This window comes from Haliotis rubra, unplaced genomic scaffold (genome assembly GCF_003918875.1).
Source record: "Haliotis rubra isolate DU_JTF1 unplaced genomic scaffold, ASM391887v1 Scf950, whole genome shotgun sequence".
NCBI classification, from domain to species: Eukaryota; Metazoa; Mollusca; class Gastropoda; order Lepetellida; family Haliotidae; genus Haliotis; species Haliotis rubra.
In genome coordinates, this window is record NW_025767691.1 from 142,747 (window position 1) to 170,503 (window position 27,757).

Genomic DNA, 27,757 nt, shown 5'->3' on the forward strand with positions numbered 1-27,757 from the left:
GATTCAGACATCACACATGCAGTACAGGATTCAGACATCACACAGTACAGGATTCAGACATCACACATGCAGTACAGGATTCAGACATCACACATGCAGTACAGAGTTCAGACATCACACATGCAGTACAGGATTCAGACATCACACATGCAGTACAGGATTCAGATAACATCACACATCAGTACAGGATTCAGACATCACACATGCAGTACAGGATTCAGACATCACACATGCAGCAGTACAGGATTCAGACATCACACATGCAGTACAGGACAACATTTCAGACGGACAAATGCAGTACAGGATAGACATCACACATGCAGTACATTCAGACATCACACATGCAGTACAGGATTCGATTCAGAAATCACACATGCAGTACAGGATTCAGACATCTCAGTACATGATTCAGACATACAGGATTCAGACATCACACATGCAGTACAGGATTCAGACATCACACTTGTAGTACATATAGTACAGGATTCAGACATCACACATACGATTCAGACATCACATCACACACATGCAGTACATGCAGCAGTACAGGATTCAGACATCACACATGCAGTACAGGATTCAGACATCACACGCAGTACAGGATTCAGAAAACCTCACGTGCAGTACAGGATTCAGACATCGCACACGCAGTACAGGATTCAGATAACATCACACATGCAGCACAGGATTCAGATAACATCATACATACAGTACAGGATTCAGACATCACACATGCAGTACAGGATTCAGACATCACACATGCAGTACAGGATTCAGATAAACAGTCACACATCACACATACGCAGTACAGGATTCAGATAACATCACACACGCAGTACAGGATTCAGACATCACACATGCAGTACAGGATTCAGACAACATAACATGCATTACAGGATTCAGATAACATCACACATGCAGTACAGGATTCAGATAACATCACACACGCAGTACAGGATTCAGACATCACACATGCAGTACAGGATTCAGACAACATAACATGCAGTACAGGATTCAGACATCACACATGCAGTACAGGATTCAGACATCTCACATGCAGCACAGGATTCAGATAACATCACACATGTAGTACAGGATTCAGACATCACACATGCAGTACAGGATTCAGACATCTCTCACATGCAGTACAGGATTCAGACATCACACATGCAGTACAGGATTCAGACATCACACTTGTTGTAAAGGATTCAGACATCACACATGCAGTACAGGATTCAGACATCTCTCACATGCAGTACAGGATTCAGACATCACACATGCAGTACAGGATTCAGACATCACACATGCAGTACAGGATTCAGACATCACACATGCAGTACAGGATTCAGAAAACCTCACATGCAGTACAGGATTCAGACATCACACATGCAGTACAGGATTCAGACATCACACATGCAGTACAGGATTCAGATAACATCACACATGCAGTACAGGATTCAGACATCACACATGCAGTACAGGATTCAGATAACATCACACACGCAGTACAGGATTCAGACATCACACATGCAGTACAGGATTCAGACATCACACATGCATTACAGGATTCAGATAACATCACACATGCAGTACAGGATTCAGATAACATCACACACGCAATACAGGATTCAGACATCACACTTGTAGTAAAGGATTCAGACATCACACATGCAGTACAGGATTCAGACATCTCTCACATGCAGTACAGGATTCAGACATCACACATGCAGTACAGGATTCAAACAACATAACATGCATTACAAGATTCAGACGACAAATGCAGTACAGGATTCAGACATCACAAATGCAGTACAGGATTCAGACATCACACATGCAGCACAGGATTCAGATAACATCACACATGCAGTACAGGATTCAGACATCACACATGCAGTACAGGATTCAGATAACATCCCACACGCAGTACAGGATTCAGACATCACACATGCAGTACAGGATTCAGACAACATAACATGCATTACAAGATTCAGACGACAAATGCAGTACAGGATTCAGACATCACACATGCAGTACAGGATTCAGACATCACACATGCAGCACAGGATTCAGATAACATCACATATGCAGTACAGGATTCAGACATCACACATGCAGTACAGGATTCAGATAACATCACACATGCAGTACAGGATTCAGACATCACACATGCAGACATACACACATGGGATTCAGATAACATGACACATGCAGTACAGGATTCAGACATCACACATGCAGTACAGGATTCAGACATCACACTTGTAGTACAGGATTCAGACATCACACATGCAGTACAGGATTCAGACATCACACATGCAGTACAGGATTCAGACATCACACATGCAGCACAGGATTCAGATAACATCATACATACAGTACAGGATTCAGAGCAGTACATTCAGACATCGAACATGCAGTACAGGATTCAGACATCACACATGCAGTACAGGATTCAGACATCACACATCAGTACACATGCAGTACAGGATTCAGACATGCACAGATAACACACACATGCAGTACAGGATTCAGACATCACACATGCAGTACAGGATTCAGACATCACACATGCAGTACAGGATTCAGACATCACACATGCAGTACAGGATTCAGACATCACACATGCAGTACAGGATTCAGACATCCTCACATGCAGTGCAGGTTCACATCACACATGCAGTACAGGATTCAGACATCATTCAGGATTAAGAAACCCTCACGTCAGTACAGGATTCAGACATCACACACGCAGTACAGGATTCAGACATCACACATGCAGCACAGGATTCAGATAACATCACACATACAGTACAGGATTCAGATAATGCAGTACATCACACATGCAGTAGTACAGGATTCAGACATCACACATGCAGTACAGGATTCAGACATCACACATGCACACAGATTCGACAGTACAGGATTCAGACATCACACATGCAGTACAGGATTCAGACATCACACATGCAGTACAGGATTCAGACATCACACATGCAGTACAGGATTCAGTACAGGATTCAGACAACATAACATGCATTACAAGATTCAGACATCACAAATGCAGTACAGGATTCAGACATCACACATGCAGTTCAGACAAACCTCACATCAGACATTCAGACATCACATGCAGTACAGGATTCAGACATCACACATGCAGCACAGGATTCAGACATCACACTTGTAGTACAGGATTCAGACATCACACATGCAGTACAGGATTCAGACATCACACATGCAGTACAGGATTCAGACATCACACGCAGTACAGGATTAAGAAAACCTCACGTGCAGTACAGGATTCAGACATCACACACGCAGTACAGGATTCAGACATCACACATGCAGCACAGGATTCAGATAACATCACACATACAGTACAGGATTCAGACATCACACATGCAGTACAGGATTCAGACATCGAACTTGTAGTACAGGATTTAGACTTCACACATGCAGTACAGGATTCAGACATCACACATGCAGTACAGGATTCAGACTTCACACATGCAGTACAGGATTCAGACATCACACATGCAGTACAGGATTCAGACATCACACATGCAGTACAGGATTTAGACATCACACATGCAGTACAGGATTCAGACATCACACATGCAGTACAGGATTCAGACATCACACATGCAGTACAGGATTCAGACAACATAATGCAGTACATGCATTACAAGATTCAGACATCACAAATGCAGTACAGGATTCAGACATCACACATGCAGTACAGGATTCAGACATCACACATGCAGTACAGGATTCAGAAAATCCTCACATGCAGTACAGGATTCAGACATCACAGGATCTCACATGCAGTACAGGATTACAGGATTCAGACATCACACATGCAGTACAGGATTCAGACATCACACAGGATTCAGACATCTCACATGCAGTACAGGATTCAGATAACATCACACATGCAGTACAGGATTCAGACATCACACATGCAGTACAGGATTCAGACATCACACATGCAGTACAGATTCAGATTGCAGTACAGGATTCAGACATCACACATGCAGTACAGGATTCAGACATCACACATGCAGTACAGGATTCAGACAACTCAGAGTACAACATCACACATGCAGCACAGGGATTCAGACATCACACATGCAGTACAGGATTCAGACATCACACATGCAGTACAGGATTCAGACATCACACATGCAGTACAGGATTCAGACATCATCACACAGGATTCAGACATCACAGTACAGGATTCAGACATCACACACGCAGTACATCACACACGCAGTACAGATTCAGACATCACACATGCAGTACAGGATTCAGACATCATCATACATGCATTACAGGATTCACAGGATACAGATTCAGATACATCACATGCAGTACAGGATTCAGAGATACACATCACACAGACAACAACATGCATTACAGGATTCAGACATCACACATGCAGTACAGGATTCAGACATCACATGCAGTACAGGATGCACATACACTTGCAGTATTCAGATTCAGACATCACACATGCAGTACAGGATTCAGACATCAGTACATGCAGACACACTCACATGCATTCAGATTCAGACATCACACATGCAGTACAGGATTCAGACATCACACATGCAGCACAGGATTAAGAAAACCTCAATACACAGGATTCAGACATCAGTACAGCAGCACGGATTCACATGCAGTACAGGATTCAGACATCACACACATGCAGTACAGGATTCAGACATCACACTTGTAGTACAGGATTCAGACATCACACATGCAGTACAGGATTCAGACATCACACATGCAGTACAGGATTCAGACATCACACATGCAGTACAGGATTCAGACATCACACATGCAGTACAGGATTCAGACATCACACATGCAGTACAGGATTCAGACATTCACAGACATCACACACATGCAGTACAGGATTCAGACATCACACACAGGATTCAGCATCACAACATGCAGTACAGGATTCAGACATCACACATGCAGTACAGGATTCAGACATCACACATGCAGTACAGGATTCAGACAACACACATGCAGTACAGGATTCAGACATCACACATGCATTCAGACATCACAGGATTCAGAACATCACACATGCAGTACAGGATTCAGACATCACACATGCAGTGCAGTACAGGATCAGAAACAGGATTCAGACATCACACATGCAGTACAGGATTCAGACATCTCTCACATGCAGTACAGGATTCAGACATCACACATGCAGTACAGGATTCAGACATCAGACATCTCTCAGATGCAGTACAGGATCAACATGCAGTACAGGATTCAGACATCACACATGCAGTACAGGATTCAGACATCACAGTACAGATTCAGACATCACACATGCAGTACAGGATTCAGACATCACACATGCAGTACAGGATTCAGACATCACACATGCAGTACAGGATTCAGACATCTCACATGCAGTACAGGATTCAGACATCATGCACAGGATTCAGACATCACACATGCAGTACAGGATTCAGACATCACACATGCAGTACAGATTCAGACATCACACATGCAGTACAGGATTCAGACATCACAGTACAGGATTCAGACATCACACATGCAGGATTCAGATAACATCACACATGCAGTACAGGATTCAGATAACATCACACACGCAGTACAGGATTCAGACATCACACATGCAGTACAGGATTCAGACAACATAACATGCATTACAAGATTCAGAGGACAAATGCAGTACAGGATTCAGACATCTCACATGCAGCACAGGATTCAGATAACATCACACATGCAGTACAGGATTCAGACATCACACATGCAGTACAGGATTCAGACATCTCTACACATGCAGTACAGGATTCAGACATCACACATGCAGTACAGGATTCAGACATCACACTTGTTGTAAAGGATTCAGACATCACACATGCAGTACAGGATTCAGACATCTCTCACATGCAGTACAGGATTCAGACATCACACATGCAGTACAGGATTCAGACATCACACTTGTAGTACAGGATTCAGACATCACACATGCAGTACAGGATTCAGACATCACACATGCAGTACAGGATTCAGACATCACACATGCAGTACAGGATTCAGAAAACCTCACATGCAGTACAGGATTCAGACATCACACATGCAGTACAGGATTCAGACATCACACATGCAGTACAGGATTCAGATAACATCACACATGCAGTACAGGATTCAGACATCACACATGCAGTACAGGATTCAGATAACATCACACACGCAGTACAGGATTCAGACATCACACATGCAGTACAGGATTCAGACATCACACATGCATTACAGGATTCAGATAACATCACACATGCAGTACAGGATTCAGATAACATCACACACGCAATACAGGATTCAGACGTCACACATGCAGTACAGGATTCAGACAACATAACATGCATTACAAGATTCAGAGGACAAATGCAGTACAGGATTCAGACATCACACATGCAGTACAGGATTCAGACATCACACTTGCAGTACAGGATTCAGAAAACCTCACATGTAGTACAGGATTCAGACATCACACTTGTAGTAAAGGATTCAGACATCACACATGCAGTACAGGATTCAGACATCTCTCACATGCAGTACAGGATTCAGACATCACACATGCAGTACAGGATTCAGACATCACACTTGTAGTACAGGATTCAGACATCACACATGCAGTACAGGATTCAGACATCACACATGCAGTACAGGATTCAGACATCACACGCAGTACAGGATTAAGAAAACCTCACCTGCAGTACAGGATTCAGACATCACACACGCAGTACAGGATTCAGACATCACACATGCAGCACAGGATTCAGATAACATCACACATACAGTACAGGATTCAGACATCACACATGCAGTACAGGATTCAGACATCGAACTTGTAGTACAGGATTCAGACTTCACACATGCAGTACAGGATTCAGACATCACACATGCAGTACAGGATTTAGACATCACACATGCAGTACAGGATTCAGACATCACACATGCAGTACAGGATTCAGACATCACACATGCAGTACAGGATTCAGACAACATAACATGCATTACAAGATTCAGACGACAAATGCAGTACAGGATTCAGACATCACACATGCAGTACAGGATTCAGCCATCACACATGCAGCACATGCAGTACAGGATTCAGACATCTCTCACATGCAGTACAGGATTCAGACATCACACATGCAGTACAGGATTCAGACATCACACATGCAGTACAGGATTCAGACATCGAACTTGTAGTACAGGATTTAGACATCACACATGCAGTACAGGATTCAGACATCACACATGCAGTACAGGATTCAGACATCACACATGCAGTACAGGATTCAGACATCACACATGCAGTACAGGATTCAGATAACATCACACATGCAGTACAGGATTCAGATAACATCACACACGCAGTACAGGATTCAGACATCACACATGCAGTACAGGATTCAGACAACATAACATGCATTACAAGATTCAGAGGACAAATGCAGTACAGGATTCAGACATCTCACATGCAGCACAGGATTCAGATAACATCACACATGCAGTACAGGATTCAGACATCACACATGCAGTACAGGATTCAGACATCTCTACACATGCAGTACAGGATTCAGACATCACACATGCAGTACAGGATTCAGACATCACACTTGTTGTAAAGGATTCAGACATCACACATGCAGTACAGGATTCAGACATCTCTCACATGCAGTACAGGATTCAGACATCACACATGCAGTACAGGATTCAGACATCACACTTGTAGTACAGGATTCAGACATCACACATGCAGTACAGGATTCAGACATCACACATGCAGTACAGGATTCAGACATCACAAAAACCTCACATGCAGTACAGGATTCAGAAAACCTCACATGCAGTACAGGATTCAGACATCACACATGCAGTACAGGATTCAGACATCACACATGCAGTACAGGATTCAGATAACATCACACATGCAGTACAGGATTCAGACATCACACATGCAGTACAGGATTCAGATAACATCACACACGCAGTACAGGATTCAGACATCACACATGCAGTACAGGATTCAGACATCACAAATGCAGTACAGGATTCAGATAACATCACACATGCAGTACAGGATTCAGATAACATCACACACGCAATACAGGATTCAGACGTCACACATGCAGTACAGGATTCAGACAACATAACATGCATTACAAGATTCAGAGGACAAATGCAGTACAGGATTCAGACATCACACATGCAGTACAGGATTCAGACATCACACTTGCAGTACAGGATTCAGAAAACCTCACATGTAGTACAGGATTCAGACATCACACTTGTAGTAAAGGATTCAGACATCACACATGCAGTACAGGATTCAGACATCTCTCACATGCAGTACAGGATTCAGACATCACACATGCAGTACAGGATTCAGACATCACACATGCAGTACAGGGTTCAGACATCACACATGCAGTACAGGATTCAGACATCACACATGCAGTACAGGATTCAGACATCACACGAGTACAGGATTAAGAAAACCTCACCTGCAGTACAGGATTCAGACATCACACACGCAGTACAGGATTCAGACATCACACATGCAGCACAGGATTCAGATAACATCACACATACAGTACAGGATTCAGACATCACACATGCAGTACAGGATTCAGACATCGAACTTGTAGTACAGGATTTAGACTTCACACATGCAGTACAGGATTCAGACATCACACATGCAGTACAGGATTCAGACTTCACACATGCAGTACAGGATTCAGACATCACACATGCAGTACAGGATTCAGACATCACACATGCAGTACAGGATTTAGACATCACACATGCAGTACAGGATTCAGACATCACACATGCAGTACAGGATTCAGACATCACACATGCAGTACAGGATTCAGACAACATAACATGCATGACAAGATTCAGACGACAAATGCAGTACAGGATTCAGACATCACACATGCAGTACAGGATTTAGACATCACACATGCAGTACAGGATTCAGAAAACCTCACATGCAGTACAGGATTCAGACATCTCTCACATGCAGTACAGGATTCAGACATCACACATGCAGTACAGGATTCAGACATCACACTTGTAGTACAGGATTCAGACATCACACATGCAGTACAGGATTCAGACATCACACATGCAGTACAGGATTCAGACATCACACGCAGTACAGGATTCAGAAAACCTCACGTGCAGTACAGGATTCAGACATCGCACACGCAGTACAGGATTCAGACATCACACATGCAGCACAGGATTCAGATAACATCATACATACAGTACAGGATTCAGACATCACACATGCAGTACAGGATTCAGACATCGAACTTGTAGTACAGGATTTAGAGATCACACATGCAGTACAGGATTCAGACATCACACATGCAGTACAGGATTCAGACATCACACATGCAGTACAGGATTCAGACATCTCACATGCAGCACAGGATTCAGATAACATCACACATGCAGTACAGGATTCAGACATCACACATGCAGTACAGGATTCAGACATCTCTCACATGCAGTACAGGATTCAGACATCACACATGCAGTACAGGATTCAGACATCACACTTGTTGTAAAGGATTCAGATAACACAACACATGCAGTACAGGATTCAGACATCTCTCACATGCAGTACAGGATTCAGACATCACACATGCAGTACAGGATTCAGACATCACACTTGTAGTACAGGATTCAGACATCACACATGCAGTACAGGATTCAGACATCACACATGCAGTACAGGATTCAGACATCACACATGCAGTACAGGATTCAGAAAACCTCACATGCAGTACAGGATTCAGACATCACACATGAAGTACAGGATTCAGACATCACACATGCAGTACAGGATTCAGATAACATCACACATGCAGTACAGGATTCAGACATCACACATGCAGTACAGGATTCAGATAACATCACACACGCAGTACAGGATTCAGACATCACACATGCAGTACAGGATTCAGACATCACACATGCATTACAGGATTCAGATAACATCACACATGCAGTACAGGATTCAGATAACATCACACACGCAATACAGGATTCAGACATCACACATGCAGTACAGGATTCAGACAACATAACATGCATTACAAGTACAGTTTCTCTCTGGCTTTATTATTTCATGCGTCTTAAAGGGTAAATGCTAAGCAACCTCTTTCCCATATCCAGCTGTGTGGAGTTGTTAAATTTATTCAAATACTCAGAAAAAAAAGACTTTGGCCCAGGATGACCCTAACAATAATACTATTCAATGTTTAGTATTTGGGAGATAAATGTAGAAATCAAAATGGAGGCACAAAGCCTTTACTTGTTTGATGGAAGATAATATTTTGTATCTCTTTTGTAAACGTGCTGGGCCAACTGGACTCCGCAGTTGGTTATACAATGACGGATCCTTGATCATTGGGGAGATAGGAGTGTTCACTACTGCAACGCCAATGCTGGTCTGTGTACAGGGTGACGTAGGTGCACATTGATGTTGCCTGTGACTCCTCCCATGTTGGAGTGTACACTGGGGACAGGTGCTTGCAAGAGTGGATGTGATGCTTAGAGGTTGTGGCAGGTTTGAACCATCCACACCATTGTAAAGTTTACAACGACTGTGATTGGCCAAACCCTAACTTGTAGATTCATCTAGACTATTGCTGTCTTCTGTTGTCATAGACACATCATGTTGTAATAAAGATTTTACAGCTTTCATTATCAGCTTATATTTCATGTCACACGAGTGAATGAGGTTTTTTTACCTCGCTTTTAACAACATTCCAGCAATATCCTGGTGGGGGCACCAGAAAATGACTGTACCCATACACACATTGTACCCATGCAGGGAATCAGACTCAGATGGCAAGAGGATGCTTTTACCACTAAGCTATCCCATGTCACGTTGAGGATGGGCTGTAAAGTTGGGTGTCCTCCAAGTTCTTGGATGTAGAAGTTGTCCATGCACACTAGTGGTGTTCCGATTAATTGAAATAATCGAAGATTGGTTGCAGTGACCAGACGACCAAGCAATGGATCACATTTTCTCATAATCGAACACAAACGATTTTGGAACTGCTGTTTTAGTCTTTGAAACAGTTGACGATGGAACATATCTTCGAAGTTGTCGGGATCTGCAAACTTGTTTAATTCTTAGAAAACTCACTTCACTAACTGAAAAGTCATGACTGAATATTTCTTGAAGACTCCAGGAAGTTTATGGTCATATATATTAGTCATCACTTTAAAGTAGCAAGTTGCATCACCTTATACCTATCTGCAATAACAACCTGGATAGGAAACTCTGAAAAATAATGCTAACCAATTTTTTCGATGATTGTTCGTTGGTAATGAAGCAATCATCAATTGTGAGATTTCAACCAATTCCCAACACTAATGCACACGGGTTAGACAGTATCACAGAAAGCACTTTGTCTTCAACTCCTTTCCTGTAGTGTTACCAAATACAGGAAAGAACCATATCGTTGACACAAGATGTCGTGATATCTTTAATATTTACAGGATTCTGACAATATCAATTATGTATGGTACTGGATTCAGACATTAACTATGTATACTACAGGATTCAGAAAACCTCACATGCAGTACAGGATTTAGACATCACACATGCAGTACAGGATTCAGAAAACCTCACATTCAGTACCTCACATGCAGTACAGGATTCAGAAACTCACATGCAGTACAGGATTCAGACATCACACATGCAGTACAGGATTCAGACATCTCACACGCAGTACAGGATTCAGACATCACATGCAGTACAGGATTCAGACATCTCACACGCAGTACAGGATTTAGACATCACACATGCAGTACAGGGTTCAGACATCACACATGCAGTACAGGATTCAGACATCTCACACGCAGTACCGGAATTAGACATCACACATGCAGTACAGGATTTTGCAGCGTAAAGTCCAGTGCTGGATAAGTGTCCAGTTATTATTACATGCAGTACAGCATTTTGCAGCGTAAAGTCCAGTGCTGGATAAGTGTCCAGTTATTATTACCGCATTTCCTCTAGAAAGTGCCAGGGTGCTTATTAATTCAGCAAACTCTCAGACCCGGCACTTAATAGGGGCCGGCACTTATTGCAGACCCGGTGCTTAAAGTTACAACGGAAACATGTATAGATTCTCTATTAGTAATTCATTTGAAAACTCCATTGTAAACATGAGGCACACTCAGCGCTTTTTTCTTGAACAGTTGCATTGTATTTCCGGCGCTTATTGGAGGAAATACGGTATGTCATGCACGTTGCCGCCATGTTTTATTTAATCCCTTAAAATGAAAGGTTGTAAATCCAATCTGCCACTGGGCGATACCAGCAAATATAGACAGGCGACACCATTTATTTTATCGCTTTTACCAACAGAAACTGTAACTGTTAATCAATCGCCATCTGGAACCACCACCTGTTGCAATGCATGCAGCTGGATATAGAGAATACTACACGAGGTCTCATTACATACGAATTATACGAAACGAGTGTCCTTCCTATGGTATCTGACCGAGCGAAAGCGAGGTCAGATAACATAGGAAGGTCACGAGTTTCGTATAATTCGTATGTAATGAGACCGAGTGTGGTATTTTATTTATTACCCACGTCTTACATGCATTTAAATTGACAAAATAGCGTATTTTTGTTATGTTTTTGGTTTCAAACCGAAACCGGTTTCATAAAGAGGTTGCGGAAGAGTTTTGTACTGTAGTACAATATTTGCATGACGTCACACTAATGACGTCACTTCCATGGTAACCGACGTCACGATGCATGTCATGTATTCTTTTCCAGACTCGATTATTTACAGACCGCCGCCATATATCTGTAATATTGCTTAGTGCGGCGTAAAAATGAACTCACTCACTTGCCACATCCTGCCTGTTTCCCCGAGCACGACACTGACACTATAATCCGTTTGACTTCATTTTGGACCGATGAATTGCTCACTAACACAAAATCTAATAACTGCAACAAAACCAAATTTTACACAGTCACATGAAATCGACAGACCAACTCTGATGATTTGTCTCATAATTATTGACACCCGAATAAAAAAGTTGTTGAACAAACGATCATTATTTTGTTGTTACTTTTCGCTGTTCTTACGAGGGCGGACCAATTGCTGGTAGAACAGCCAGGTAATCAACAAGGGTGTGCAGTGCAATTTCAATTTCACACGTACAACTCGCACACCTGGCTGTTCTACTAGCAAATAATGATCGTTTGTTAAACAACTTTTTGTCCTGATATAGATATACTATTCACACTTTGCTAAGGATCAAATCGTGGATTCAACAGAAAACTATGATGTTGGGTCAAATTGGTATTAAATATCTAAGCTTATTGTAAGCATGGACCCTAGGTTTTCAGTGTGTCATTTCATCTTGTGGATCCCATACCTGTTATTGACAGGTGTTGTTTACTTGTCAATGACTCGTTCCATGATTTGCAAAATGGTTGATTGGTGCCATGAACACCATTTTATGGTTACTCATGTATCAAGTGCATAAGGTTATTTAAAGTGACTGTTTGCCTAACAAGAGGGGTTACCATATTATTATTTATCCAGTTTTAAATGGATACAATTTCAAATTATGAATCTACGTTTAAGTAAAGTTGTGAATTTTTGTGATCCTTAGCAAAGTGTGAGTAGTATATTTTAATAGTAACAGGAACATCTGACTGAGATTTGCCGTCAAACGTCAGATGACGAAACACTTTATTAGATGATTGGCCAAAGTTCGCATTCTGTCCATCACGTCATTCACCATGAAAAGTCAAAGGCATTAAAATATGGTGGATCCACCTTTGTGCTCTAGACAATCCTGGATTCGACGAGCTATAGCCGTATCAAACGTCTACTGTCAATTCGGTTCATTTTATCCCATTCTTCATACAGGGCAACGCCAAGTTCCTTTAAGGTGTTCAAGACAGATTCCGGATCGTAAGGACCAAGTTAGTTTGTTATACAGAGTCTGTTATTGTCACAATTAGAGAAGACAGCGTTAAACATTTAGAATTATCAATTACTGGTAGGGAAAAACGGCAGTACTTCGAACATATCTGTCCAAACCTGACAGCATCGGGCGACTGAAGGTGGTTCGTAATTGCCAGCACCTTCCTTCATGACGTTGAGAAAGCGTACGTTAAATGTCATAGAATTCGTGGGGTGGATTCGATAGGACTTGTGTCACAATTTTGAGCCTGTGCAAACGTTTCATATTGTGCGTGGTTTCACATACCCGTGAAGATTCGGGTTAGATCTTCAGTAACCCATGCTTACGGGATCGGGTAGTCCGGCTCGCTTACTTGGTTGACACATATCCCAGTTGCGTAGATCGACAGACTTACCCTACGTTACAGGAAATACGGTAGTATAAGAAAAACGGAATAAGAAACGTAAACATGTTATGTATTTTATTGTAAGTTTGTTTATTGCATAGATGCTTACGATACAGTCGCCATAATTTCGGGTAACAGCGATCACATTCATAGGTGTCTGTGAACATCACGTTAGAGGTCTCGGGGCAACACTGACGACCTTGCCTGACCTCACAGACTCCTCACACAGCTTTACGAGCTCCAGACTCTGCATGCACTCCTCCGCCGACACCATGCACTCCTCACGCCCTGCAGCATCGACAATATTAGTGAGTGAGTTTCAGTTCGAAGCCGCTAAGCCGCTTTGAACAGTGAAGGGTTATAGAGATGGGCGACGGGGTGGCCTAGTGGTTAAAGCGATCGCTCGTCACGCCAAAGACCCGGGTTCGATTCCCAACATGGGTACAATGTGGGAAGCCCATTTCTGGTGTCCCCCGAGGTGATATTTCTGGAATATTGCTAAAAGCGGCGTAAAACCATGCTCATTCACTCACCGTGAACAACATCGATGAAGTGCCGTACAATCCTGGTATAGCTTGAGCTCCACCGCTCGATGAAAGACTCCATCAAGTCAACAGCCAAACTGCCATTTGTATCCCAAGTCTCTACTTCCGACTTCCTGTAGTTTTTGGACATTGCCATCTTTTTTGAACCCAGAACCTAACACAGTAATACACACATTTGTCAGGGTTTGAAACTCTCAAAAATTTCAGCCAAACCACAGGGCTGGTTAGATGTAAAAATTGCCAGCCCAAACCAAACCTTACCAGCCCAGACCAAAACGTACCTGCCCAGACCAAAACTTACCTGCCCAGACCAAAACTTACCAGCCCAGACCAAAACTTACCTGCCCAGACCAAAACATACCTGCTCAGACCAAAACATACCTGCTCAGACCAAAACATACCTGCTCAGACCAAAACTTACCTGCCCAGACCAAAACTTACCTGCCCAGACCAAAACTTACCTGTCCACAAAATATCTTCATATATCGGTGCATGTTTCAAGTTAAACCCGACCGTCGGGCAGGTGAAGTTGAGAATCTGGCAGTCCGTGTTCAAAATAACCAGTCCCGGGCGGTCGGACAGGCAGGTGTTTCGAACGCTACATTTGTTCACGCCTAGATACTAGGGTCGGGACGGGTAACCCGTTTACCCAGGACGGGTGAGTAAACAGTTGGACCCGGGTACCCTTCACACTAACCGGACCCCCTTTGATAACCTGACTAATACTGAATTAATTTGACTTTGTGCCTGATGCGACGGATTCAAAATATTTCCAGACGCCACTGTTAATCTCGGCCATGGCTGATTTTGTTGGAGGGGAATAACTCGCAATTAATGTTATACTGGGTAATAGAGGGTCGGGTACCCGGGAAGGAAATTTTGACCCGTCTAAGTCCGACTAGATACACAACATTTCAGAACTTTATGACCAGGGCTCCTTTCACGAAGCAACCTTTACTAAGGTTAAACTTAACTCCCATTCTCTAAAACCGCCTCCGTGGTGTAGTGGTTAGAGCGTCCTCCCGGAGAGCGGAAGGTCGCGGGTTCGATCCCCGACCGCGTCATACCAAAAGACGTTAAAATATGGTACTTTTTGGTCCCTGCCTGGCGCTCGGCATTAATGGGTACAACAAGGACTGGTCGGCTCGGAGTCAGTATAATGTGTCTGAGTGGGGTATCCATGCTTCACTGCGGCATGGTATCTCAGTGGGCTAGCACTATAAAACCAGCTTCAGTCTGGGCTAGTACAAGCAGCCGCACATACACACACACGCATGCATGCACGAAGTATTCTCAAGCACGACGTTAAATCCAATTTCACCTCACCTCACCTCACCCATTCTCTAACATTGCACTAAGGTTACCTTAGTGACTTACGATCACCTTAGAGCTTTGTGAAAGGAGGCCCAGGTGTATACTTTACTAGGGGCTGGAATTTACTTAACATGGAACAATATATATACTGTACCAGGAATCTAGTACTTCTGTTTGTTTGTTTGTTACTTAACGCCGCACCCTCCAATATTACAGTTATATGGCGGCGGTCGGTAATTAACTGAGTCTGGACCAGACAATCCAGTGATCAACATCATGAGCATCGATCCACGCAATTGGGATACGATGACATGCATCAATCAAGTCAGCGAACCTGATCTCCCGATCCCGTTAGTCGCCTTTTACGACAAGCATGGGTTGCTGAAAGACCCATTCTGACCCAGATCTTCACGGGTTGGTACTTACTACACATAGAATCTGGTATTAACTGTAGTCTGCACCTAGTATTTACTGTAATTTGCACCTAGCATTTACTGTAGTTTGCACCTGGTATTTACTGTAGTTTGCCCCTGGTATTTACTGTAGTTTGCACCTGGTATTTACTGTAGTTTGCACCTAGTATTTACTGTAGTTTGCACCTAGTTTTACTGTAGTTTGCACCTAGTATTTACTAGGGCTGCGCAATATAACCGGTTTACCGGTATTTACCGGTTCAGACATGAAACCGATACGTATTGCGATACGCTGTTCGAAAACAGGTATTTTGACATGCATTCGGAAAGCTTCGTAACACTTGGAATCTTCGTATATTTCCGTTTTATAAATTGTTCCTTTCCTTTTTTTATTTGTGCCAAGTATTATTTACATTTTTATTTTGTCATGATTAAAAGTTTTTATTAAAGCTTAATCAATCATGGTGATTTTGTTGTGTTTTTGCTTTATAATCAAGCATTAACTCGATTATAAATAGTTTTTTGTTAAAAAAATAATTCTTGCAATATATTGCAATACATAGCGCAATATATGCTTCCGCATCGCAATATATCGCAATATGAAAAGTCTCTGCAATACCCACCCCTAGTATTTACTGTAGTCTGCACCTAGTACTTACTGTAGTTTGCACCTAGTATTTACTGTAGTTTGCACCTAGTATTTACGTAGTCTGCACCTAGTATTTACTGTAGTTTGCACTTCGTATTTACTGTAGTTTGCACCTAGTATTTACTGTAGTTTGCACCTAGTATTTACTGTAGTTTGCACCTAGTACCTAGTACTTACTGTAGTTTGCACCTAGTATTTACTGTAGTTTGCACCTAGTATTTACTGTCCCGGCACCTGGTTTTACTCTACTCTGCACCAGGTTTTCACGGGACCCGGCACCTGGTTTTACTGTACCAGGCACCTGGTATTTATTGTACCCGGCACCTGGTATTGACTGTTCCTGGATGCTGGTATTTATTGTACCCGGCACCTGGTTTTTCTGTACCTGGCACCTGGTATTTATTGTACCCGGCACCTGGTATTTACTGTACCCGGCCCCTCTTATTTACTGTACACGGCACCTGGTACTTACTGTACCCGGGACCTGGTATTTACTGTACCAGGCACCTGGTTTTACTGTACCAGGCACCTGGTATTTACTGTACCTGAAAGTGTTGATCGTATCCGTATGTGACTTCCCGACCCGCCATCATGTTAGCCAGCACCCCGCTTGGGAAGGTGAGTACGATGTTGGTGATGTCATGGTCGCCACTGGCCTCGTAGTCGTCGGCGTACGTTGAGGTGTTGCTGCCACATACATACACCGACAGCGGCCTCTCCCCAACAAACCAGCACACGTAGTCCAGCATGTGAACACAACTGTCCACATATATGCCGCCTGTAGAGATATACAACATGTACCTGGTCATATCTATGCCGCCTGTAGAGATATACAAGAGGTGGTATCTGGTTATATATATATACAAATGGAACAAATCTGTTCTGAAATATACCTCCTTCCTCCGAATAAAAAGTGTCTTACGTGTATACAGTTACACACCCTATGTTTAGAAGGAACGGGTCGTATCTGTTCCCAAATATACCTCCTTTCTCAAAATAAATATAACGTGTCGTACCTGTTCTCTAATATATACTCTATGTTCAAAAAGAATATGTCGACATCTTTACAAATAAATCTCCTTTCTCGGAATATAGATGTCATACGTGTACACAATTGCATAAGCTAGGGTAGAAAAGAATATGTCGTACATCTTCACAAATATATCTCCTTTCTCAGAGTAGATGTCGTACGTGTACACAATTACATAACCTGTGGTCAAAAAGAATACGTCGTACATCTTCACAAATATATATATGTCCTTCCCTCCAATATAAATATGTCTTTCATGTATACAATTACACACCCTATGTTCAACGAGAATGTGTCGTACCTGTTAACAAATGTATCTCCTTTTACATAATAAAATGTGTCTTACATGTATACAATTAAATACCCTTTATAAATTATGTAATGTGTCGTAAATACACTCCTTTTGTCCAAATAGAATATGACATTCCTGTTTACTAATATATACCCTACGTTCAAATGGAACGTACCGTACTTGTTCACAAATAAACGCCTTTGTCCGAATAGAATATGTTGTACCTAATTACATGTACTAACATGTACCATAACTTCAAATAGAACATGTCGTACCTTTTTACTACTATATACCCTTTGTCCACATATAACGTGTCATACGTGTGTTGAGACCATTCTGCATTTAAGGTCACAACGTACGTGTTCCGCGTCAACCACAAGGCTACCCAACCGCCCTTAAGCATTAAGGACTGTATTTAGGCACGAATGTTAATTTGTGGGGGTATTGTACATTGCTTGGACTCAAGAGTATGAATTTATTTTGAAAAGTCACTGGCCAGGAGGGCTAAGTGACAACGTTGCTAGCCCACATCATACTTCATCTGCGGACGGACTTTTAACACCTTAGTAATTGACTTCATCGTATTCATGTGCATTAAATAAAGAACAAATTATCTGAGATTTGCAGCTAGCCAGTCGGGATAGTTTTAACAAGATATTACTAGCCCGATTCACAATCAGATAGCATTTGGCTAGCGGGCCAGTATAGCTATTTCCAACGCTGCAGTTGGACTTATTTCGGGGCGGTGGGGTAGCCAAGAAGCCAAAGCATTAGCCCGTCACATTGGCACATGGGCGCAATTTGTGAAGACGTTTTCTGGTGTTCCCCGCCGCCATATTGATCTAATATTGCTAAAACTGGCGGAGAACCTTACCCAACCATCACATTTTTAATTTCAGTTCGTTTTCTGTTTGCATGTGTTGCTCTCGCAAAAAGCTGAAGTTGAAATGTGACAGACCTGTGCCAACGACAACTATAATCTCCTGTCTTGAAACTTGTGATGGAATGGTTGGTTGGCGTGTCATGGTGACAGTGACCTGGTTGTTTAGTCATTGAGAATCTGACTCATGTTAGTCGGTTTGTGATCTGCTGACTTTCTCTGGTTGAGTGAATAGCTATGGTTTTGTTTATATCGATGTATTGATGCTCTTCACATGGAACATGCAATCATGAGTGTAATGTGTATACAGTACGTCTGGATATCTGTCGAGCCATACATACTGTCACGTACACACACTGACAAAAACAGTAGAATATGTATATTTAGAGTGTTTTGAAAAGTCTGTTTATCTATCTTATATTTGTAGATAGAAATAGATAGGTATAGATAGACAGAGACTAAATGCTAGAGATAGAAAAGATAGATAGAAAGATATAGATTGAAAGATGGAGACAGATAGAAACAGAAATAGATAGAAAGATAGATGGAGATAGAACAATAGAGTTAGAACGATATAGATGTTTATATCTATCTTATATTCATAGATAGATTGAAATGGCTATTAACATATGATATAGATAGATACAGATATAATTATAGACAGATAGAGATATAGAAAAATAGAGATAGAAACAGATAGAAAGATGGATATAGATAGAACAATAGAGATAGAAACAGATAGAAAGATGGATATAGATAGAACAATAGAGATAGAAACAGATAGAAAGATGGATATAGATAGAATAGAGATAGAAACAGATAGAAAGATGGATATAGATAGAACAATAGAGATAGAAACAGATAGAAAGATGGATATAGATAGAACATTAGAGATAGAAACAGATAGAAAGATGGATATAGAGAGAACAATAGAGATAGAAACAGATAGAAAGATGGATATAGATAGAACAATAGAGATAGAAACAGATAGAAAGATGGATATAGATAGAACAATAGAGATAGACGGATAGAGATATGAATATAGAAATAAAGGTAGGAAAGGACAGAGATAGGAATAGATAGATATAGGTAGGTAGGTATATGTATAGGTAGGTATTGGTAGGTAGGTATATGTTTAGGTAGGGATTGGTAGGTAGGTATATGCATAGGTAGGTATTGGTAGGTAGGTATATGTATAGGCAGGCATTGGTAGGTAGGTATATGTATAGGTAGGTATTGGTAGGTAGGTATATGTATAGGTAGGTATTGGTAGGTATATGTATAGGTAGGTATTGGTAGGTAGGTATATGTATAGGTAGGTATTGGTAGGTAGGTATATGTATAGGTAGGTATTGGTAGGTAGGTATATGTATAGGTAGGTATTGGTAGGTACATATATGCATAGGTAGGTAGACCCTTGGTTGTAGGTCTGAATATGACCAGCGTTTGATCACTACAACAAAGGTATTAAGACCACTGGGGAAAAAATATCTGAATGTACAATAGATAATAGAGTCCCTGATTCGAAGACACAAATACTTGCTCAGTATTCCTGGAGCAATGTTATGTTGTATCATCCTATGCTCTGATAACGCATGATAGCCAAGGACAGAGGCGATAACCTATCTTAATCTACCTGTCATGTCAGGGACAGGCATTCCGATGTTGTTCAAAGATCAACATGGGCGCACAATAGTCAGGATGATCTGAGCCACTGATGAACTCCTCGATTACTAAGTTGAAGTGACTACCGACATGGTGCCAAATCAGTTGTACAATCAAGACATACAAACATATCAGCAGTGTAGTGATTTGATTGCAAACTGCAGCCTGAGGATTCAGTGGTTGTCAAGGACCTTGATCAAGAAAATGTCCCACTAGGAGACTTTCGTAGCGTTGCTTGATATGCAAACAACAAATGATAATTACGACAAGCACGGGCTGCTCAATTCTAACATGGATCGTCACGGAATAGAAGTGATTAAAACAGTTAATCAACTTGACGTAGAAATGACTGCAGCTTTCAGAACAATCGCATGACAAACAAGTAGTATACACAATGGGGGTACGGAACCAGGTCCTCCCAAGGGGTCATTTTTTTCAGAATTTCGAACATCAGTTTTTTGCTTGAATTTTGCTTGAATTTTGCTTAAATTCTAGCAAAGTTCTAGCAAAAAACCGATGTTAAAAATCCTCAAATCACTATCTCATCCATGAATAAATTAACTGCCCTGTTTGTACTATACAGCAAAACAGAGAAAAAGGGACTCGATATTGGTCCTTACATACATATGCATATAATTAAAAGCTTGGAAGATGGAAGTTACTGATCATAATGATCAAATATCAATTTCGAATGATGTTCAAACCCTTGTAATGAATAAACATAATGAAGAAACGAGCTGAGGGATATAATTAAAAAACACAATGTTCGTTCAATTTAAGTAAAATATTGTGCAATCATTTACTGGCTTCAAGTTAGAAGAAAATACAAAAATAGAATCGAATGAAGTACTAAAATTTAGAGAAACCAATGTCAATAAAGCGACAATACCCTTTCCACATACATAATAAACCCCACTCAGTGTAGAGACCATAGCATGAATTGAATTATTATTTCATGAGCTTGCGTTGAATCACTCTCACACAAACTTCAGAACGATGAACTCACAAAGGTTTCTGATGGGCTGTAGATAGTGGATCAGTATTATGGTTAGACACAGCAACATATACGCCATTACATGACGGATCCTTCCCAGATTTACCATAATCAGAAGGAAACAAGCCACAATTAATGTTTAGAACGAGGATGGTGAGTCTTCGAGATGGGCATTGATACTTGTTCAGTTTCCAGCTTATCAGACATGCTGATAGACGTTCCAGCCATTCCACAGGTAATGAGCGTAATCTTAAAGGCATCGATGTTCTGCCACCTTTCTCAAAGTTGTAAAAGTTGAAGGAGAATACAACCAGACTTTCAATGTATCTGGAACTTCTAAGGGAAGCAAAGGAAGTGATACATGCATAGGATAACGTCTCCCTCGGAACATATCCAGAGCATATATCTGTTCCTGTTAAGAGTGATAACAGATATTACAACAAGGAGCCCTTCGCGAAGCAATTCCTTGGTTGCGCCGCCTTTCAGGTGTTATAAGATTGGTTACCCCCATTTTATAATGATCCATCTTTTAAATGCATCTTGAGAGGCCATATTGGATCAGTTCAATGATTTGACCTCCATCGAGTTCATCTGGTTGACATAGATATCTGGCACTTACACGAGCAGGAAGTGTTCCTTTTCGTGATGAGGATGTACTGCTCATTCAGAAGATGCAGATTTCATTTTGTTATCATGGTTTCTTTCCAGTCATTCCAGTAACTTCATTATATAAGCTGATATTACAGGTAAAGGTCATCCAAACAAGCACGCTGCAAGTGCGTGATTAAATCACACATAATAATGACACATAATGTAACTGTAGAGCACCGAATATCCATCTCAAAGATGCTGCCTGTGAGGTGTCAGAAGGTTAACAGTCCAGTCATGTGACCATCTTAGCCCACCGGGCACCCATTCACTGTTGGGTGAACAGAAGCAGTTTTGAATAAAATCACTTGGCTTTGGTGTGACCACATGTGTCATGTGTGCATCGTTGTGGGGAATGACAGAAATCCGAGAAACTCTCAGGAGTCAAGCTGCCAAACACAGTCACTCATCCAAGACTCTGTGACCAACGTTCCTTAACTTCAATTGTTTTGTTACCCAGGCACTATGCGCAAGACCACATGCAACACCAACTAATACGTGACACGGGCTTCTCTTTCTACTCGTCATATTATTACATCATACCTGTTTTTATTCAGTCAATGATAAAATATATGTTTATAATAATTTTGGTCATTATAATTGTCCATTTTAATACGACTCAAGGCTCTGAACAACTTTGTTGTTAATTGTTCAGAGTCTTTGTACCAGCCAGCTGCACGAACACCTGTTTAAGCAAACCTATAGATTTTGCGTCTTCCCTTGCCATGTATGGCTCTGATACCTCTCCAGGGTCATTTGAAAGGACTAGTCAATAGAAATCAAGAGTTTGAGAACCAATTTCTGTTATTCCTTCACACATTAAATAACACATTAACGAACCTACGTTAGATTTTATGGAAAAACTAAGATATTCTTGGCAGCTTCAATGATGCCTGGACCTGAACCAACATCTTGGACCAGAACACTCATTCCCTAATGGTCTATTGATACGAAAAGTTGGAAGAGATAAAAAGTAAAGATTTGTTCAACTTTATATTTAGTTAGGTTTACAGGTTGTTGTTTTATAATATTGATTTGTTGTGTAAACTGTGATTTCAGCTGTCAGCATCTTTTCGAAAATTTAAAAATAAGTTATCTTATTTCATTACAAGAATACTTATGGTCTTAGTAAATCACTATTTCCCCTGAGTGACATCTTGCAAGAGTCATGTTTGTGACCAACGGCTCTTTTAGAAACATACTTGTCTGTCATTGATTTGTACCTGCTGCACAGTTAACATAACCTCCAGTAAGTGTATTACCATTAGCTTACGACGGAACTCTGTTGTGGCTAAATTCACCTTCAGAATGACAGTGGAGGCACATACCTTTGATCTGTATGTGTGATTTGTGAACATTCTGTAAAGTGACATATTCCAGTACACCCGAATGTGGTGTATTCATAACACGTATGATATTTGTCCTTATGTATTGCTGTAATGATGTTAATGTATTGCAATGATGATCTATTGCATTAGTATGTGCTGTTGCTGATCGTTTGGGAATCAGTATTGGAACTTGAGAGTAACTTTAAAGTATATGTGTATATGACAGGAAGGGTAGCGGAGAGTGGCTTGAAACGAAGTGAGCTAGAAGGACTATTTGTTAATGTTCGGGTACATCTTTCAGCTGACATATTGATGATCGGTTCCAATCCGACTTTGTTTTCACTCAGTTTTTTGTTAACTTGGACATGCGCAGTGGCATGTTATACGTACCAGATGTTTTGATGTAGCTGAGCGGGACGTGTTTGTCCAGGCTGAACACAGTGACGCTTCGAAGACGGCCGAGTTCGCCATCTTCCTTCATCTTGTGGATCCGGCTGAGGTCAGGGTCAAATCGCCTTACGAGAAACATAGGGTCCAGAATGGTTTTATCCCAAAACTTCCACAGCAAAGGTATGTAATTTTGTAAATAAACCTGACTTAATAATCTATAATTTATTACTAAGTGATTGTTTGTCTTCGTTACTGATTTATGGATTAAACCATTACAGATTCAGGTAATCAGTATGCTAAAGTGTGTGCAGTCAACCAGAAATGTTGTTGTTATAAGCTGTGGAAGTTTTGGGATGTGGAAGTTTTGGGAGGATACCGTCCAGAATCAGTGTTAAGATTCGGATCAGTGGATGGAATTGCCTGTTTAGCACTGACGGGACGATGTAACAGTGACGCAACATTCTGATGTGTGTATCGTGCAAAATGAAGTAAACATTCTTTGTTGTCCATAATAATCGACATTACACATAAGCACGCATTCTGAATATTGTGAAACTTTTCAGTCTGATCAATAAAAATAGGAGCAGGGTGAATACGGAAGTTTTACATTACAAATGTGAAAAACAGTTAGTGGTTACGTAACAGGAAGTTGTATGAAACTCCTCTACACTTCAGTTAAACATTGTATTATGTAAAGTAAACATTGCATCATGAAAATTTAACATGGTAATATCTAAATTATACATTGTAGTATGTAAATGAAACATTGTATTATGTAAATGAAACATTGTATCGTGTAAATTAAACATTGTTTTATGTAAATTAAACATTGTATTGTGTAAATTAACATAGTGTCATGTAAATCAAACATTGTATTAGGTAAATTAAACAATGTATTATGTAATTGACACATGTATTCTTCACGAATACACATAACAGATGAAAAGACGATACTGATGTCCATCTCTACCTCAGTCTCTATCTATCTATCGATCGATCTATCTATCTATCTCTACTTCTGTCTATCATCCATCGTCTATCTATCTGTCTATCTATCGTTCTATCGTTCTATCGTCCATATGTATGGATGAAATGTGTCGCGCTAACGACTCACCTGTTGAAGGCACAGAGGAGATTCTTGCCGCCCTTCCTTGCAGCGTCATAGCAGGACCGAACGCCTTGCTCGGTCAGTGCCAAGGGCTTCTCGCAGAACACGTGCTTCCCTGCAGCAGAGCAGGACAATAGCCGCTTCATTACTCGCAAGGAATTCATTATACACATGAAAGAGTGTACAGATGTATGCAGACAGTAAACATAACACACACGTCCATGCACACATAACAATCCATTCAGTGACGGATACCTTTTGGGTGAGTGAGTGAGTGTAGTTTTACGCAAATTTTAGCAACATTCCAGCAATATCACGACGGGGACACCAGAAAATGGCCTTCACACATTATACCCATGTGTGGAACCGAACCCGATCTTCAGCGTGACGAGCAAACTCTTTAATCACTAGGCTACACCCACAAGATTATTACGCTTACGAAGCGACGTCAATGTACGCACGTATATGCATGTATGTATGTCTGTTCGTGGTGTGTGTGTATGTATATATGTGTGTGTATGTATATATGTGTGTGTATGTATATGTGTGTGCTTTGTGTGCGTCAACAGGCGTGTCTGTGGCTGTTTCTACTTGTCCACAACAGGAACAAGAACAAGTCAAAACATTGATTACACCACATTCTCGTTTCCTGCTGACTGGGTTCCGTCCTATTGCGCACCTTGGTACAATAACCTGTCCAGAGTTGTGAGACCAACTCATTCAACTGGATGTATAAATATTAATCAGTAGTATTTGAAACATCTAATCACTTGTATATTGCAACACCACGAGCCTTCTAATCTTTGCAAACACGCCATGCAGCAAGCCTCTGTCGTACAGCGTGCTCTGACAAACGGAAATCGTGGAAATCTCAAAAAACGAGGCTCGGCCGCTAGAAAAGTTTGACGGCCTGGTACGGACTTGATATTATATCAATCACACTGTACGTTACACAAATACACTTAATGAGCTCAGAAAACACATAACAGGTGTAACCAGTGAGACAGATGAATTGTGCATCATTGTACTAACTCTTCAAACAGGGGCAGTCTGTGATGTCCTAGTTAACGACATGCTGCCTAAACCTTGACATCAAATATAGAAATACGATTTTTCTAAACTTTAAACTTAAAATTAATTTGTAAATTTTCTTATGAGACAAGGAATTGGAATTCAGTGTAACCATAGTTGTTTGTATTGTCTCTTTTCATTTTCACACGAGAAAATTCGGATCGGCTGAAAAGTAGGTCATTGTCTAATTGGTTAATGAGACTCATGTTTCGCTTTGTACCACTGTTTAACGTCTTATGGTATGACGGAGCCGGGGTTCGAACCACCGACCTTCCGCTCTCCGGGCAGACGCTCTACGGAGGCGATCGAACCTGTAATAAAGGAAGCAGTGTAAGCTGGATCACTATAGTCTATGACCAGGGCCCCGTTTTACTATGATCATAGCGCTACGGTCATCGTAAGTCCCATACCTTATCATACACTTACGACAGTCGTAGAGCTACGATCGCTTTGTGAAATGGGTCTGTATGTTAATGATAATACGTCTAAAGATGATCCTCCGGAATAGATAATGAAAACGGATTTTGCTTTGAGGAGACATACCTGCCTGGAGAGCCTTCTGTGTTGGTTCTTCGTGAAATGGCGAGGGCGTGCATATGAAAACAGCATCTATGCTATAAGACAAAACAAATGTTATTTATGTGAAAAAATATAATATTTGTGTTGACCGTTGTTTAACAGAAATATTCCAGCTATATGGTGGCGATCTGTAAATAATCGAGTCTGGAACAGAACATTCAGTGATCAACAGCATGAGCATCGATCTATGCAATTGGGATATGATGACATGTGTCAATATATCTGATCCCGTTAGTCACCTCTTACGACAATCATGGGTTACTGAGGACCCATTCTAACCCGGATCTTCACGGGTCACACACACACACACACACACACACACACACACACACACACACACACACACACACACACACACACACACACACACACACACACACACACACACACACACACACACACACACACACACATACTACA

At 41.2% G+C, this 27,757-nt stretch overlaps 1 protein-coding gene and 1 long non-coding RNA gene across 2 annotated transcripts in view; both read right to left on the reverse strand.

Moving 5' to 3' along the window:
• Positions 1-14,491: 14,491 nt before the first annotated feature.
• Positions 14,492-27,757, reverse strand: part of LOC124264944 (inositol 2-dehydrogenase-like) — a 33,442-nt gene continuing 20,176 nt past the window's right edge. The window contains exons 4-9 of the mRNA XM_046699724.1: positions 27,302-27,372; positions 25,694-25,802; positions 24,580-24,704; positions 17,898-18,130; positions 14,965-15,130; positions 14,492-14,719 (exon numbers count right to left, since the gene is read on the reverse strand). Of these exons, the coding sequence (XP_046555680.1) occupies positions 14,598-14,719; positions 14,965-15,130; positions 17,898-18,130; positions 24,580-24,704; positions 25,694-25,802; positions 27,302-27,372 (826 nt within the window). The 3' untranslated portion in view covers positions 14,492-14,597. The remainder of the gene's footprint in view (positions 14,720-14,964; positions 15,131-17,897; positions 18,131-24,579; positions 24,705-25,693; positions 25,803-27,301; positions 27,373-27,757) is intronic.
• Positions 16,644-17,887, reverse strand: LOC124264946. The gene is made up of 3 exons (XR_006895292.1): positions 17,738-17,887; positions 17,340-17,692; positions 16,644-16,921 (listed from the first exon to the last, which is right to left on the reverse strand). It is a non-coding gene; the product is annotated as an uncharacterized LOC124264946 (long non-coding RNA).